Below are 16,856 nucleotides of genomic sequence, written 5' to 3' on the forward strand. Positions count from 1 at the left end.
CCATCAGAGGTACTCTACTAGTAGCAAGTCTGCAGCATATGCTAGAGTTTGAAACCCACTGCAGCCCCCACAGCCTAGAGGTTCAGTTGCCACAGTGGTCCTCTGTTATGAGCCTGCTGTGGGGGAGCATCAATGTAATATTTGTTCTGCACTGGTCATTTGCCCGACAGTTTTAAGAACCTAGGGTCAGGCTGGATAGTTGAGCACCCCTTCAATCCCAGCACTCAGGAGGCCAAGGCCAAGCCTGGTCTACATAGTGAGCTGCAAAGTGAGACCCTATCTCAAAAATTCATTTGAGGGGCTGGAGAGATGGCTCAGAGGTTAAGAGCACTGACTGCTCTTCCAGGGGTCCTGAGTTCAATTCCCAGCAACCACATGGTGGCTCACAACCATTTACAGTTCAATCTGGTGCCCTCCTCTGGCATGTAGGCAGAACACTGTGTATGTGATAAATAAATCTTAAAAAAAATTTCATTTGAGAGAGTCCTGACATGTGTCCTCAACCATCCTGTGTCAAGATGCTTTTGTTCTTAGTGATGGCTCCTTGATGCATTCTCCTATAGGCGCAATCTGGCCACTGCTGTGTTTGATGCCGTACGGTCATTTCAAATGGGGGAGAGGAGTTGGCTGTTGACAGCAGCAGCCCTGTCCTCTCCTCACAGCCAGGCTGAGACTAGGACTGGGATTCTCACAAGCCTTTCCTCTTGGCAGCTTCACAGGAGAGCTGTCTCTCTTTTGTTTTCGTCTTCCTTTATTGCTTATTAACTTGTCTTGACATTTAAGTAGAAAGCTTTGTTGATGCTACAAAGGGAAGGAGAAATAAATTTCAGATGCATGCTAACTAAATAGCCTGCACTGGAAAGACTTCAAAGCACTGCTCCCAGGAAGCTATGGTCTGTTTTTGCCTGGTCATGGCCTTCTGGGTCACCCAAGTTCTGAGCTTCACTGCGCTGACTTGTTTTTGATGCTTTCACAGACATAATGAAGCCTACACGTGGACCAACCCCACCTGCTGTGTGCACAATGTCATCCTTGGGCAGCTATGGATCGAACAGTATGGGATAGTGGAGATCCTAAATCACAGGTGACAGGCCCATCTGTGTATTTGGGATAGTGATTCTGAGCCAAAGGTGACAGGCCAAGCTGCATTTGGCAAGACAAGCCATGATGAGCTGACTGACCTTAGGGGAGCTGTCTCTGACGGCATTCCTTCTCTCTGGACTTCTGGCCCTGTATTCCTGCCCCTCAGCTTCTTTTCTGTAGTGGGGCCCCTACACATGGTGTCTGGTATTGAAATAATCAGTAATGCCCTATGCTGATTGGTTGGTTTTTCGTTGCCATTGTTAATTTATTTGAGAATGTAAAGTGCACCTACGTATACTATCAGTGCTTGATGAAAATGTAGTAACTGTGGGGCCTAGGCTTATAGCTGGAAGCTATGACTCATTGGCTTTGCTTGTTAATACCTTAGTGAGAGATAATTTATAAATCATACAAGTCACCTATTTTCTAAATGGGCACTGAAGTGATATTTTAGTAAATTACCCTAGTTGTGTAAGCAGTCACCCCAAGTCAGTTACAGAGCCTTCCTGTCAACAAGTAAAGGCCTCTTGTTAATTTAACTATCTATCATTCATAGCCTCCTTTCCTAGGCGGCCATGTCCTTTTTCTCTTCTCCTGTAGCTTGGTTGGTTCTCTAGACATTTCACATAAACTAATGACTGTGTTTGTTCCCACAGAACTGGAGATAAGTGTATACTTCACTTCAAGCCATGTGGACTGTTTGGAAAGGAACTTCACAGAGTAGAAGGGTACATTCAAGACAAAAAGTAAGTCTACCCATTGATGCCCAGTGGACATGGGTCTACAGCGGCCAGTGGCTATGCAATGATGTCTCTTCATGGTAGAAACAATGCTAGCTCGCTCGCTCTCTCTCTCTCTCTCTTTTTTTTTTTTTTTTTTTTTTTGGTTTTTCGAGAGGGTTTTTCTGTGACTTTAGAGGCTGTCCTGAAACTAGCTCTTGTAGACCAGGCTGGTCTCGAACTAACAGAGATCCGCCTGCTTCTGCCTCCCGAGTGCTGGGATTAAAGGCGTGCAACACCACAGCCTGACTGTTTTTAAAGAAGTTTTGAGTGTGGTCTCTGGTGATAGGAGAGTGAAGCTTGTCACCTAAGGACAGAGAAGATTAAGTTAGCCTGAGAAAATAGATTTTTTTGCCAGGTAGTGGTGGCTCATGTCTTCAATTACAGCACTCAGGAGGCAGTGATAGGTGGATTTCTGAGTTCAAGGCCATCCTGGTCTACAGAGTAAGTTCCAGGACAGCCAGGACTATACAGAGAAACCCTATCTTCGAAAAAAAAGAAAAAGAAATGGGGATAATGTGGCCCCCCCATTTGTTTGTTTAATTTTTTGAAATGGTCTTGCTGTGCAACTCAGGCTGCTATCAGTCCTAGAATCTTGCATCTACCTCCCAAAATGCTGAGTTACACTGTATCACTTTGCCAGGCTTTAGGGCTGTGGTTTTACAAACAGAACTGAGGGTTTTAACACTTGATCATCCCAGCACTTAGAGGCAGAGGCAAGTGAATCTCTGTGAGTTCAAGACCAACCTGGTCTACAGAAGGAGTTCCAGGACAGCCTCCAAAGTCACAGGGAAACCTGTCTGTTCACAAGCCCCCACTGTTCCACTCTGTAAACCTGTAAAGATTTCTGTGTAGAAAAACGGCCAGTAGTGTTTTGTCATATTTTCTAGATGTTTCTCCCTTTGGTAAAATTATGTTCTGGGTCTCAAAATTTTATTCATCACCAACCCTTCTTCAGTAATATAATACCAAGAAAGTCAGTTCTTTTGTTCTCTGCATATCTCTAGGGAACCAGAAACTCATCTGTTCAAACCTGTATGTTAGTGTCAGACTTTAGATTAATGGGACAAGTCAGGACCTCACATGTGTGCTGTAAAGGACACAGCCCTGTCATGTCATAATGGTGACCAAGGACAGCAAGGCATCTTTTGAGACTGACCTGCCTGTGGTTTGAAACAAGTTGATGTTCCAAGCCGGTGGAAGAGTCTGGGTGGGACCTGTTGGTTTTGTATCCTGATCCAAGCATGCTCTCTCTTCTCTTTTCCTTCTTTTCCATTTCTCTTTCTTTTCCTCTTCATGTTGTTGCTGTTGTTCTCTTGGTACACACATGTGTACATGTTTGTGCATACGTGTTGTATACATGTTGGGTGTCTTCTATTCTCTTTATTTTTAAGACTGCGTCTCACTGAACCTGGAAATCACTGATTTGGCTTGACTGTCAGGCTAGCTGGCTCTGTATCTGCCCTCCCAGTACAGGGTTAATATCCAGTTTTATGTGAGTTCTAGGGGTCTGAATTTGGGTTCTTGTGCTTATGCAGCAAGTTCTCACTGATCCTTCCAGGCATACTTTTCCTTTCCTTTGGAGTTAGAGTTTGCTACACTGACTTGCTTAAGGAGCTGGACTGACTGTTGCAAGCAGTGTGTCCTCCTGATATAGTACTGTGAGTCAGGGCAGCACTTCCCAAGGAGCATGCGGCCACCACGTACTTTTCTCAAGCAGAGGAAAAAGACATTCTGTGCTGAATGGACTCTGTTCCTTTTGGTATGAGGCTGTGTCTGGACTGTGCTCTGGAGCTTTCCAGGGCTGTGATTAGACATAGATAACCAAAGAGAAAGCAGATACCATCAAGTGACCTTGGCAGGCATTGTGGATGGATTTGATAGAAAAAGATTTGAAGGACTCACTGTATATCAGAACTCAGTGGTAGATCACTTACCCCAGCCAAGGACTGGCACATAAGCTTTACATTTAGGAAAGTCTGTGCTGTTTTCCCGTTGTTTTCTAAGGCGCTGAGAACTGTTTAGGCTTCTGTGCCTTCATTTTCTGTTTGGCATCAGGGTAGGGATACTTTGTCTCCAACATCATGAACAAGGTCCTGAGATACAAAGTTTCTTCTATGTGTCATCATCCCATCCCTTGGTGTCCCAGAATGTAGGAGGCTCACAGAAGGGAGCACCAGGTTGGCACTGAGTTGCTGCACTGTAGATGACTGTTCCTGTTTTAAACTCCTTGGCTGCAGCAGGAAGAAGCTCTTTATAATTTACGGCAAGTGGACGGAATGCTTGTGGGGCATCGACCCTGCTTCCTACGAATCCTTTAAGAAACATGAAAGGAGAGGTGACCACCCCAGGAAAGCCAAGATGGTGAGTGCCTGCTCAGCTGAGCCTGGTCAGGGCGGGGCCTCAGGCAGGTAGCCCTCAGGAAGCACGGCTTTTGTGACCTCAGCCAGGAGGTGTATGTAGTGGATGGGATATGTCTGTGCAGGCAAAACTGTCCTCTTTCTGGGCTCTGGTATGGGGGCAGAGGTGGGTGTGACTTTATTTTATTATGTTGTAGTTGCTACAGCTGGAAGCTCCCGAGGGATGCAAGCCCTTTCTTTCACACAGTCCTCTTAAGGAGTCAAGTGCATTCATTTCTGGTCTCCAGCTCTGAGTTCTCAGTAATATATTCAGCAGTCAGGAAGTATTGGTAATGACTTTCCTCTAAGAATTTTGTAATGCTGGAGACTATGAGTTATTCTTAAGCAAAATTAAAATTAAAAGTGATCGCTCAAACTAGGTATGGTGACACATGCTTGGCAGGCAGATATCTGTGATTTTGATGCCTGGTCTACAGAACAAGTTCTAGGACAGCAGGGATACACAGAGAAACCCTATCTCAAAAAACAAAAAAGGGAAAATTTCCCCAGACATGGTAGTGCATTCAGGAGGCATACACAAAAGAATTTCTGTGAGTTCCAGGGCAACCTAATCTACATGGCATCTGCAGGCTGTTCAGGAAGGGACTGAATAGTGAGATCCTATCTAAAAACAAGAAAGAAAAGGAAAATCCCATTTAGATTGTTGAATCTGCTGAGTGGTGTCCGTTGCCATTTTTACAAACTTTACTGCTCCCTGGATCGTCTAGCAGTGAGTGCCCACCCACAGCTGCCTGGTCCAGGTAACGTTGCTGCTGGCAAGTGGAAGGGCCCTGAGCTTCTGTCCTGCGTCCCTGCTGTGTCCTTCAACCACTGTTCCCGTCGCTGACTTTCGAGGCAAACAGCTGCATCTTTTAAGACGGGATGGGCTCATGAGCTTGCACAGGAGAACTGCTTTTAGTTGGACAACAGATGGCATAAGGAGGCCCTCTGTCTCAGATCATGTGTGTGTGACCAGGAGGAAGGCAGGCACGTGGCCAAGCATGTCTCTGGGAGGACAGTGTGTGTACCTGCTTCTGTTTCAACGTGTTTCTCTTGTCTATGAGAGAGTAGAAACCCAGCCAGGCACAGCTCTGCAGAAAGCAAAGCCATGAGGTAGGAGCCTGAGGCCTGATGGCATTGACAACAGGAGAGAGTTTTTTTTTTTTTTCTCCTCAGTTGGAAAAGGCTTTGGCTTTGCACAAGGACTTGGGAGCAAGTCTTCAAATGCTGTGGGGACAGGGTTCCTGACCAGTGGCCATACTGAGGTGTCTGTTTCAGGATGATGGCCCTGGGAGAGCTAACAGTGACGTGCCTGGTGATATGGCAGACGATGTTCCTGAGGCTCAGGAGACTGTGCAAGTCATCCCTGGCAGTAAGCTACTCTGGAGGATCAACAGCCGGCCCCCCAACTCAGCTCAGGTCTGTATCCTATACCTACCACCCCTCTCTGAGACCAGGCCTGTGTACTGCAGACTAGTTCTTTTGTACCTTCCCAGTTGGGCCCACAACTTTTCTATCTTGTTTCTGGATGTAGCAAACCAGCAGTCTCCAAGCACGCAGGGAGCTCCATCACATCCCCACAGTCCTAAGGGCCTCGACTCCTCGGAGCTGCACATGATTAATGCCATGGTTCTTCCCGAGTGACTTGTGCCTGCTGTGGTGCCCATTGGGACTTGGGAACAGTGTATGGAAATCCACCTAGCACTGATAACTTGATGCAGAACTCGTGGCCGAGTCTCTGTCCCTGCAGCATTGGTGCTTCCCATCTTCCATCCCATCAGAGCTCTTCCTGACCACTCTCAGTTGGCTGGAGGGAAGACTTGGCCACCAAGCACAATCGTTGCTCTTTCAGATGACCTGAGTTCAGATCTCAGCACCCATGCCAAGCAGTTCTTAACTGCCTGTAACTCCAGCTCCAGGGGGGTGATCTAACACCTCTGGTCTCTTGAGTGTATTTGCACACATCCATACATAGATACACATATACACACACATACTTGTCATTAAAAAATAAAAATTAGCCAGAAATGGCAGTTCATACCTTTTAATCCCAGCACTGGGGAGGCAGAGGCAGGTGGATCCTCTAGTAGTTGGAGGCCAGCCTGATCTACAAAATGAGTTCCAGACAGCCAGAGCTAAATGGTGAGACCCTATCTCAGAAACCAAAATAAAACCTGGTGGTAGTGGCAGATACTTTTAGTCTCAGCACTCAGGAAGCAGATGCAGGTCGATCCCTGAGTTCAAGGCCAGCCTGGTCTACAGATTGACTTCCAGAACAGCCAGAACCATACAGAGAAACCCTGTCTCGACTCCCATCTCCCCCCCCCCAAAAGCAAACAAACAAAAATAATATTTTTTAAAGGAGGGGCTCCAGGGTTTGTGATGTAGCTTAGTGATGGAGTTACCTAAGGCGCACAAACAAGGCCCTAAGGGAGCTGCCACCTCTAAGGGTACTGGGCAAGCTAGTTCCAGAACAGGGAGGCTATGGTAACGGAGCAGAGTTCTAACGAGAGTCAGGCATGTGCTGTGGCCACCTGAGGACCAGGTTGGACATCTGGGACAGATTCCCCATAAATTTTTCCTCATAGACCCCTTGTGCTGTGGAGGTCAGGCTTCAGGGATCCTAGCAATATCTGCTATTGGTTTGAATGACATAGTATTCAGAAAGTCATTCAAGCAGGGGTGACCAGAGAAGATTAACATTCCCTGTAATCCTGTAACCCTTGAGCCACATGCTCACAGATGGTGGTAAGAAAGAGAAGAGAAAGCCAGTAGAAAGAGCAGAGAGTCAAGACCTGGAGAGGCTATAAAGCAAGCTGAGGGACGTCATGTGCATAGCAGACGGCAGTCCTGACTTAGGTGTGCAGAGCTTGAGGTTTCTCTCTGGCATCCAACACGTACTGACTGAACAGATGGACACCTCAGAAATCAGGATAAATGTCTTTGCTATGTGAATAGGACACAGTTGCCCTTGTTGAGCAGGTGACACATGACTGTTTACCCTGGGTTAGGGCACCCATGGATGAGGCCAGGCCAGGCCAGGCCAGGTGCATCACTCTCATGCAGCCCCCGTAACAGTGCTTCTGGATGTCTCCTGCAGATGTACAACTTCACCAGCTTCACTGTGAGCCTCAATGAACTGGCGTCAGGCATGGAGAAGACCCTGCCACCCACAGACTGCCGCCTCCGCCCTGACATCCGTGGGATGGAGAATGGCAACATGGGTAACTGACTGCTGGGCCCTCCCCAGGGGCTTGTGTGGGTGAGGGGTGCCCAGACCCTTCACCCAGACGCCTGCCAAGGGCAGTGCTGCACAACGCAATTAAAGGCCCTGGACCGTCTTAACTCCCAACTTCCTGCCACAGACCAGTCCTTTGTAAAATGTTAGAAGTCATTGACTTATTTATTTTCTGAGACAGGGTTTCTCTATGTAGCTTTGTAGACCAGGCTGGCCTCGAACTCACAGAGATCCGCCTGCCTCTGCCTCCTGAGTGCTGGGATTAAAGGCGTGAGCCGCCGCCACCCGACCCGGCTGTAAAATGTTAAAAGTTGAATTGAAAATGAGTTAGCTAAGAGTGTGACACAGGCCTGTTACAATCCAGTACCTGGGAGGTTGAGACAAGGGGATTAATATAAGCTCCAGGCCAGACTGAGCTACACAGTAAAACCTTGTCTCCAAACAGCAACAGCAGAAAAGAAATTGAGTGAAAACAATGAACAAAAGATAAACCTCAAAACTTCATTATTTAGTTCAGTGGTTAAGGTTGCATTTGAGAAGCTGGTGTAGCTCAGGGGTAGAGTAGAGTGCCTTTCAGGATTGACTTCATGCGGAGTCCTATGAGCAGATCCACTGCCCTGGTGCATCTCATTCTGCCCAAAACTAAGCAGTCACACTCCAGATAAGCACAGTGCGTAGGTTGTCAGTGTGATAGCTTGCTGCTTGCTTACAAGGCAAGATGGTCCTAGACTCATTGCAATAATAATGAGTACAGAAGAAATCCACCTCATGAAGGCATGCCTGAGGATGGGGTGGAGGGCCACTCCATCCTGGTCCATGCTGGGCAGGTGGTACTCCTTTCTCAAAACTCACCCTTTTGTCCTTTGTCAGAAGCCACCGTTTATCCTGCCAGGTGAGGGTTCAGTAGATTTGTCTTTTGACAGCAAATAGCGTTGGGATTCTTGTACTTGGGGGTTCTGTGAGCTCACTGTCCCAGGCACTTGCTTTCCCACTTGAACTTCAGGTGCCCTTAAAGTGCCCAGCATACCACGGACTGCACTTGCAGTGACGCTATCTATGGTCTGGTGTGACGCCTCCCACCCTGCTTGCCCTTGGTAGTTGCCCCTCATACGTCCAGGCAGGAACAACTCAGCCGTAGCCCCTCTTTCTTGACACACTAGAGCCAGGGTTCACTTCCCACATTTCTAATCAAAACGGGGTGGGTCCTATCCGGGTCAAGGTGGAGTCTGAGTCTCTGACGTAACTGGAGGCTTTAAATGTTTGCTTGGATCTAGATCTGGCCAGCCAGGAGAAGGAGCGGCTAGAGGAAAAGCAGAGAGAGGCCAGAAAGGAACGTGCCAAAGAGGAAGCAGAGTGGCGGACCAGGTGAGTTTGAACACTGACATCTTACACACCTGAGCCCAACCCCTGTAGCTAAGTAGCGTGATGTGTGAGTCCATAATGACATCAGCCCGCCAGTGCCCCCACAGTGTTTGTGACTGAACCATGCATTAAAGGCCACATTCCCTGGTTAGCAAATAACTTGCTTAAAACCACTCACTAGGAGTTGGCTGTCATGAGACAGGTCCCTCACCCCCAGGCCTTGCTGCCCTGCTTCACAGCATACTTGATCCAAATGGTTTTCTCAAAATTGATCAGTCTAAAGACAAAATATAGCCTGAGCCCAGCTGTTCACTTAAACAAATGGTGAGAGGTTGAATGTCCCCACATTTATACCTTGTGGTGAGGCAATGCACACACACACACACATCAGGAAAGCCTCTGTTATGAGTGTGAAGATGTATCCCTAAGGTGGGCCCTCTGCCAATATGGGGGGCATGCAGAGGGTGTTATGACTAATGGGCCTACACCATCTGCCAGGAGCTTTAGTCCTATTTCTGACTCAGATTTCGTACATGGGTTGTATTTTTTCTTCAGTAGTCAAAGTACTAGAATAATTACGCATAAGCAAGACACGCACCTGTGTGAGTGCACACAGACACTCTTAGTCTTTTGTCAAAATCTTTGGATGTTTGGATGTTTCTTGTCAGGCTTGTTATTTTTATCATTGCTTCTTATTTTTAAGATTAGTTCCACTATTATCCAGTCTTGAACTCAAGTAGCTCCCAGTCTCAGGCTCCAGAGTAGCTAGCCAGTCCTGGGTAGCTGGGAGAACAGGTGTGTGTCACTGCCTGCTAGACTCCATTCCTTGTGGTATTTATGTCTAGATCATACTAACAGCCATCTCTAATGACGGGTGGGCTTTTGAAACCAGTTTTCCTTCTGTCTTTTCCTCCATCTCGTCTCTGCTGTGATGAAAAAGGAACCCAGAGCTCTGTGTGAGGCAGACACTTGACCCCTGCACCACTGTGCCAGCCTCTGTGAGCCAATTATTGATGCAGGGCTTTTGATTTAATTCTGTGTCTTTAAAGTCCATGGTTTTGGTATTTGTCTTTGTTCTGGAGAAAAACTGTTGAAAGTGATCTTCCTTTTAAAGTACTAAAAAAAAAAAACACGTAAGCCAGGCGTAGTGGCTTGCATCTCTAATTGTAACCCTCTGGAAGCTGAGACAGGAGGATCTTGAGCTTGAGGCCAGCCTGGGCTACATAATGCATCTCCGGTAACATGCACGGCTGTGAGAAGGCTGGCGTAGGACCCTGCTGTCTGCTGACCACCTTGCTTGTGTTCTGCAGGTGGTTCTACCCAGGCGCTAACCCCTACACAGGAACTCCAGACTGGTTGTATGCCGGGGATTACTTTGAGCGTAATTTCTCAGACTGCCCAGACATCTACTAAGTGAGGCCCGGAAGCCCAGGAGGAGGCCTGTGAGGTTGGGCTCCATGAGTGGCACTCTGAGCTTCACGGCGGCAGACACCAGCTTTTTCAGCCGCGGTTTGTGGAGATGACCGCAAACCTGATGGAGGACTTCCGTTAGCCTCTGCCCAGCACTTCACTATGTCACAGCCCCTTTGTGAAGCTCCACTTGGGTCTTCACATTCACTGAGGCCTCAGGAGAACTCCCCAATCTTTTTCACACATGACGGAAGTGCACAAGGCCAGCTGAGCTGGCAGCGCTGTTTAGTGTGTGACTGAGGAAGAACCAACAGGGCCTGTGTGGTCCTCTCAAGCCTGTGATGTGGGTCTCTGGAAGAGTTCCAAACTCAGACCCAAAGGAGGAGGGGAGCATGGATCCTGCAAGTAGGCTGTAGGCCAGGTCCTCTTCGTCGTGGAGGGCACCCACAGAATGAAGTGACAAGTTGCCAGACTCTGTATTTTCTACCAATCTGAATAAGGCAAAGATTACTTTAGAAAATATTTAAATTGAAACTACTTGAATGTTCTTGCTGAAGAGTAGCAAACACATTAATCACCACTGTGTACTATCCAAAAAGTGTCCCTGTGACAAGCGAGAGTGACAGGAACACTGTGACTTGGATGAGAAACCCCAGGGCTGCTCCCAGCCTCCCAGGAGGCCCTGCCTGTGGCCATGGCACTCCCACAGCCTCACTGTCACTGTGGACCTCTCCTGTCTCTGAGGGGTCAATTCTTTACTCACCTTGCCTGTGTCGTGTGTCTCCCGTCCCGTCCCCGTCCCCCCCACCCCACCCCTCATTTCCTGCAGTCTAGCGTTTGGTTTCCCCAGCATGCATGTTCTAGCCCAGGCAAACCCCATCCGGGGTTCTGCACAGTGGGAGGTCAGAAGCAGGGTCTACTTATCTAGTGTCATTAAAATTGTTTAAACGCAAGTAGGTGTGTCCATCTCTGCATCCTGTCAAGTGATGGACTTTGTGTAGAAACGGTGACACCAAGAGTCACAGTGGAGCTCTTTGCATCAAAGACAATCTACTGTGCGCACATACCTGTGCTCTGGCACATGTGCACACCTGTGTATTCTATAGAGTGTGAGTCACTACATCAGGCACTTCTGAATGAGAAGGGATTCTTACTGTGTCCAGGCTTCTGAACCGTCTCTGTCATTAAAACACTTTGAAAAGCCAACATGAGTTGAAGGCTTGTTTTTTTATATCTTTGGAAACTGAAAACTGGTGCTTCTGTAGCGGCCATGGGATCTCCCAGGACCAGCATCTCTGCTCTATCTACTGAGACCCCTTAACAAAGCCTCTGATGGCTCTGAGATGTATCTGAATGCTTGCGGCTTTGCCGTCGTTCCAAGAAGAAATTGTGAAGTGTCAGAATGGCACCCTGTGTGTCTCAGAGGGGGGGGTCATTTGCCTTTCCAGACTATGGCTATGCGTGCGCGCACGTGCACACACATGAGACAGATGGGGGGCAGAAGGGGGGGAGAGAAGAGCTCATTCTCCCCAGAAGGTGGAAAGCTAAGGATGTTGACTAATGGAATAGCAAGTCAGTGGGTTTGCATCTCCATGTGATTTCCCGAGGCAAGGCTCTGGGTGTTTAGGGTTCATCACCATGCACACAGCCCCCACATCCAGCTCCTATGCTCATGTGCCTAAACTAGAAACACAAGGGCAAAAGGACGGCTGTGTGCCAGGGAATGTAACTGATTTGCCCCGGCCTGCATCAACACATGGGGGAAGTTGCCACTCTCAAAAGTGTCAGGAGCACCAAAAATGCATGTCTTCATTGGCACACCCCTCACCCTGAACAGCTTTGAATGTGTCCGTCATGAGCTTTTCCAGCGAAGGTACATATGGAAAGAGGGCCTCCTATGCACAGTTGTGTGAGAGCGCAAACTTGCGTGGGACCTAGGTGCTTGCAGAGTAGTCCTGTCACTTCAGGTGTCCTCGTGGGAGGAAAAGGGCAGCAGGCTTTTCCAAATGTGCTATTCTGAAGTCAAGCACGGTGATGGCATGCCTGTATCTCAGCATTTGGGTTGTAGAGGCAGGATGATCCTTAGTTTAATGTCATCCTTGGCCACAAAATGAGCTGACTAGCCTAGGGTATATGAGATCTTGTCTCAGAAAACAAAATAGAACCTAGAACTGCCAGTAATTAGAATTGAGTCACCTTTCCCTAAGTCCAAGGAACATTACCAGGGCCTATTAGAGATTTAGAGTGAGAAGATAAACATTTCGAGTGTTTTATGTAAACAGTAACTTCCTAAATGATTTAAGTTACTGGCTGTGTCTCATCACTCTGGTTCTCTGAAGCTGCCTCACTAGCCTCCACATCCTGCCAGGGCTTGACCGGAAGGAGCGGACCCGGCCCCCGTGTACCTCAGTATGTGCTCCAGGAGCACAGTGCTCTGAGGAGGAAAGAGTGCACCCACACACGTACATGCTATGTTATGTGCGCGTAAATGTGCTTTCATGGCCGTGTTGGGAAGCAGAAAACCAGTTAGCATTCCAGTGGAACAGGCTCCCCCAGGCTTACAGTGGCCACTCATGTCTGTCAAAGGGTCAGTGTCACACTCCAAAGCCCGGTACACAGCACACCTAGGACGACCCTACGTGGGTGGCCCTGGGATGTTAGTCCTCGTTGAACTAGCTGCCTGTGAGGCAATATGCTCAAGTAGAGAATATGCCCTCTGCTTCCGAAGTCCTCATGGTTCAAGCCTAGAAAATCAGAAGAAACGCTCGGGAGCCCCCTTCTCTCCATCAGTGAGTCAGCCCTGCAGGCATCGCCTTGAGGGAAGGCTCCTGCAGGCTCTGGAAAGTTCTCCCTCCAGAAAGGGAGTAACAAACTGTATGCTTCCTTACCATCTCCACAGAATAAAAGGGTGGAGACACCCCTAAAGTTCCAACATGAGCTAGACCTGGAATCCCAGGTCCTCGGAGCGTGAGGCAGGGTTACAAGCGAGTATAAGGCATATTTAATTAAGTTAGCCAACTTAGTTGGATTTTGTCAGAGTAAAAACATTGCTTACCTAGAGCATGTGAGGTCCTAGGCTCAATCCCCACTACTGGGGGGAAAACAAAACAACTTTCCAATGTGTCCCAAATGTCATGCGTGCCAGAAGTGCGTGACTTGATTGGCACTAGGCTCACAAGAAGGAGGACTGCCCTCCCTCAAGTTCTTGGACCTGGCAGAGTTGCACAGGAAGTCCTCCAAGTCATGTGTCTCGGGTCCTGCAGGCTGTTAAAACAGCTGATGTCTCCTTTGGCTCCTCACTTCTCTCTATGCCTGGTGTGAGGTTTTTCCAGTGAGAACTACATTTCAGCTCTTGGAGTACTCTGTGGAAACTGTCCTTCTCTAGGCTGCCCTCAGAGCCAACTGCACTGACCAAATAGATGTCCAGGAAAGCAGCAGTCTGCAGAAGACAATCATGTCTGCCATTCCCTGGCCTGGCGCCTGACCTGAGGTGGTTTTGTGTCCTCATTCCTCCTCATGATGCCTGTGCACGACCCTTTACCAACAAGCACCTACCCGCACATGGAAATGCCAAGCAAGAAAATGCACTGGTAAAGTGTTTGTTTTTATGACTGTCAATACCATTTGTGTTAGCAAAGTCAGTCACTTCTGGGTTTTGTTTTTGACGATTGTGCCCACATCTGTGAGTCTATAAATGTTAACTTTCAGGCTGCAGTAGAGATTGTTTAAGAATAGCTTGTGGTTGACATTTTACACTGGATAATTTTTCACTGTCTCGGGGCTCTTGACTTTTCTGGAAAAAGCTACAGACAAGTCCTCATACCCAACTGCAGTAGGTGTCTACAGATAAGTCCTCATACCCAACTGGAATAGTTATTCACTAACAAGTCCTCATAGTTGTTTGGGCTGGGTGCTCTGTAGAGTGGGCCTAGAAAATTGATTGTCTTTGTTTGTTTTGAGACAGGGTTTCTCTGGTTGTTTTGGAGGTTGTCCTGGAACTCGCTCTGTAGACCAGGCTGGCCTTGAACTCACAGAGATCTGCCTGCCTCTGCTGGGACTAAAGGCGTGCGTGCCACCAACGCCTGTCGAAAATTGTCTTAAAATGGTTTGTCGTGGTGGAGAGGGAATTGAAGGGTAGCATGTCAGGGATGGAGAGTTTAGACTCTGAGCTGTGCAAGCTCTGCTTAATTATCCTCTCTTGGGAACTACAGATTGCTGTTAGAAGCCATAAAACAGCTGGGTTGGGGGGGGTCAGCCTGGCTACTTGGGAGGGATCCCAGACTCTGTCGACAGAGGGGCAGATGGTCCCCCAGAATTCGTATGTTTGGAAGGTTCCAGCTGTGTGGGGCAGACAGCACCACTGCCACAGGAGCTCAGGCACAGCACCTGACTGTTAGGGCACAATCATGCCTGTGACCTCCCGTCTGACCCAAAGAAGCAAAGCTGTATCGTTGTGAGTTCCAACAAGCTGGCGCTGGAGTGTGGCCACGTGATGCCAAAGCCTACTGTACGGGCTTCTTCGGCCCTGACCAACCCAGCCTGGCTTTGTCCCCAAGATTCTGCCCTTCCTTTCAGTCTGGCCCCTTTCCTTTTGAGCAGTGCGTCTGAAAGCCACCGTGGGCGTGTGTGAGTCGGAGTTTGTTTCTGTTACTCAGCACTGGAGTGTCCCCTTTTGTCTGCTTACCGGCTTGATACTTAGGCTGTCTGAAATTTGGGGCAACTGTGAAGAAAATCACCAGATATCTGGACACAGGATTTTCTGTGAGCATCTCCTTTCTCTCTGTTGTTTGTGTACAGACACCAGAGTTCAACCTCGGATGTCATTCTCAAGGGCCATCCATTTGTCTTCTGAGACGGTCTCTTTGTGGGACCTGGAGTACTTGATTAGGCTAGACTGGCTGATCAGTGAGTTCCAGCAATTCACTGGTTTCCACCTCCCCAGCATGGGGACTGCAAGCATATGCTGTGCCTGGCTTTTTAATGTGAGTGTTGGAGCTCAAACTCAGGACCTGGTGGCAAGCACTTTAACAACTGAGCTATCTACCCAAACCCTTTGGCTTTTGTTTGTTTTGTTTTGTTTTTTCAAGACAGGGTTTCTCTGTATTTTTTTTGGAGGCTGTCCAGGAACTTGCTCTGTAGACCAGGCTGGCCTCTAACTCACAGAGATCTGCCTGCCTCCGTCTCCCAGTGCTGGGACTAAAGGCGTGTGTCACTAACGCCCCAACCCTCTGTTTTATTTTGTTTTTAGGTCAAATCTCATGTAGCTTGAAACAACTGCCCTCAGCTTCCCTCGCACTGGGGACACAGGTGTGAGTCACTGCACCTGCCCTGTACATCAGCTTGCATTTCTCTTAGATAAATGCCTAAGAAATACTATCTGGGCCACATGGTACTAGTAGTCTTCATGTAAAAGCTAAACAAAACATTGTTACCTCATCAGAAATGACACATGGAGGAAGTCCTCAGCGTTGTCACAGAGCATTAGAACGGGGAAGTGCCACATGCTCTGTTGACACGTGGTGAAGGCAGGCATAGCAGCAGGACAGTCAGCACTGCTAGGGGCATGGCGGAGATTTAGAAAACTAAACATACCTTTTATCCCAGCACTTACTTGGGACGTGGAGGCAGGAGGGTCTCTGTGAGTTCAAGGTCATCCTGGTCTACATAGTGAGTTCCAGGACAGCCAAGTGTTGCTACGTGGACCCTATCTCAAAAAAAAAAAAAAAGACTAGCCAGGTGTTGATGACACTCACCTTTATTCCCTTTAGGAGGCAAAGGCCTGCCTGGTCTACAGAGCAAGTTCCTGGACAGTAGAGCTGTTACACAGAAAAACCCACCAAGGGATGGGAAGAGACTAATGCTATGCCCGTGGTTCTGTACACCTTCCATCCCGTATGGAGGGGAGAGAAGGAAGGTCTTGGGTTCAAGGCCAGTCTAGTTACACAGTGAGACCCTGTCTCAAAAAGCAAAAACAAACGACAACTAAATACAACCCTACCGCAACCCAACAAACCAGGCGCTTGTATTCACCTAAACAGCGTTACACCCATACAGGTTTGCACACAGATTCTTACCCTAGCTGGAATCATAATGACAAGTACTTGTAAGAAACCATGATCTCGGGCTTGAGAGACGGCTCTGCGGTTAAGAGCACTGGCTGCTCTTCCAGAGGTCTTGAGTTCAATTCCCAGCAACCACATGGTGGCTCACAACCCTCTGTAATAGGATATGATGCCCTCTTCTGGCCTAGAGGCATACATGCAGACAGAACACTGTATATTAGGGAACGTGCCAGGCACAGTGGGATACCCAGGGGGACTTCCAGGAGACGTCTGGGAAGCTTACAAAGATGAAGATCTGGAGTCCAGTCTGGGGTACATCGTTGGTATGGCTTAGCAACAGGACCCATGTGATAGCATGGCTAGGCGGGGCCTGTAAGAGATGAGGAGGCATGGGGCTAAGCCCTCGTGAGGTGAAGAGGTGTCCTGCCATACGCCTCTAGCTTGCCCTGGCGTCTCACACTGTGTAAGACACACAACATTTGTCCCCACTGGAGACACAGCCCCACCTGTGACCTGAGACCCT

The 16,856-nt window shown here is 48.3% G+C and overlaps 1 protein-coding gene across 1 annotated transcript in view; it reads left to right on the top strand.

Moving 5' to 3' along the window:
- The window catches only part of Osbpl2 (oxysterol binding protein like 2), a 43,755-nt gene extending 32,278 nt beyond the window's left edge, over positions 1-11,477 (top strand). The window contains exons 9-15 of the mRNA XM_005074515.4: positions 977-1,084; positions 1,740-1,829; positions 4,103-4,226; positions 5,540-5,680; positions 7,362-7,485; positions 8,774-8,864; positions 10,172-11,477. Of these exons, the coding sequence (XP_005074572.1) occupies positions 977-1,084; positions 1,740-1,829; positions 4,103-4,226; positions 5,540-5,680; positions 7,362-7,485; positions 8,774-8,864; positions 10,172-10,274 (781 nt within the window). The 3' untranslated portion in view covers positions 10,275-11,477. The remainder of the gene's footprint in view (positions 1-976; positions 1,085-1,739; positions 1,830-4,102; positions 4,227-5,539; positions 5,681-7,361; positions 7,486-8,773; positions 8,865-10,171) is intronic.
- The last annotated feature ends 5,379 nt before the right edge of the window (positions 11,478-16,856 follow it).

Source organism: Mesocricetus auratus, unplaced genomic scaffold, assembly GCF_017639785.1.
Source record: "Mesocricetus auratus isolate SY011 unplaced genomic scaffold, BCM_Maur_2.0 Super-Scaffold_100028, whole genome shotgun sequence".
NCBI classification, from domain to species: domain Eukaryota; kingdom Metazoa; phylum Chordata; class Mammalia; order Rodentia; family Cricetidae; genus Mesocricetus; species Mesocricetus auratus.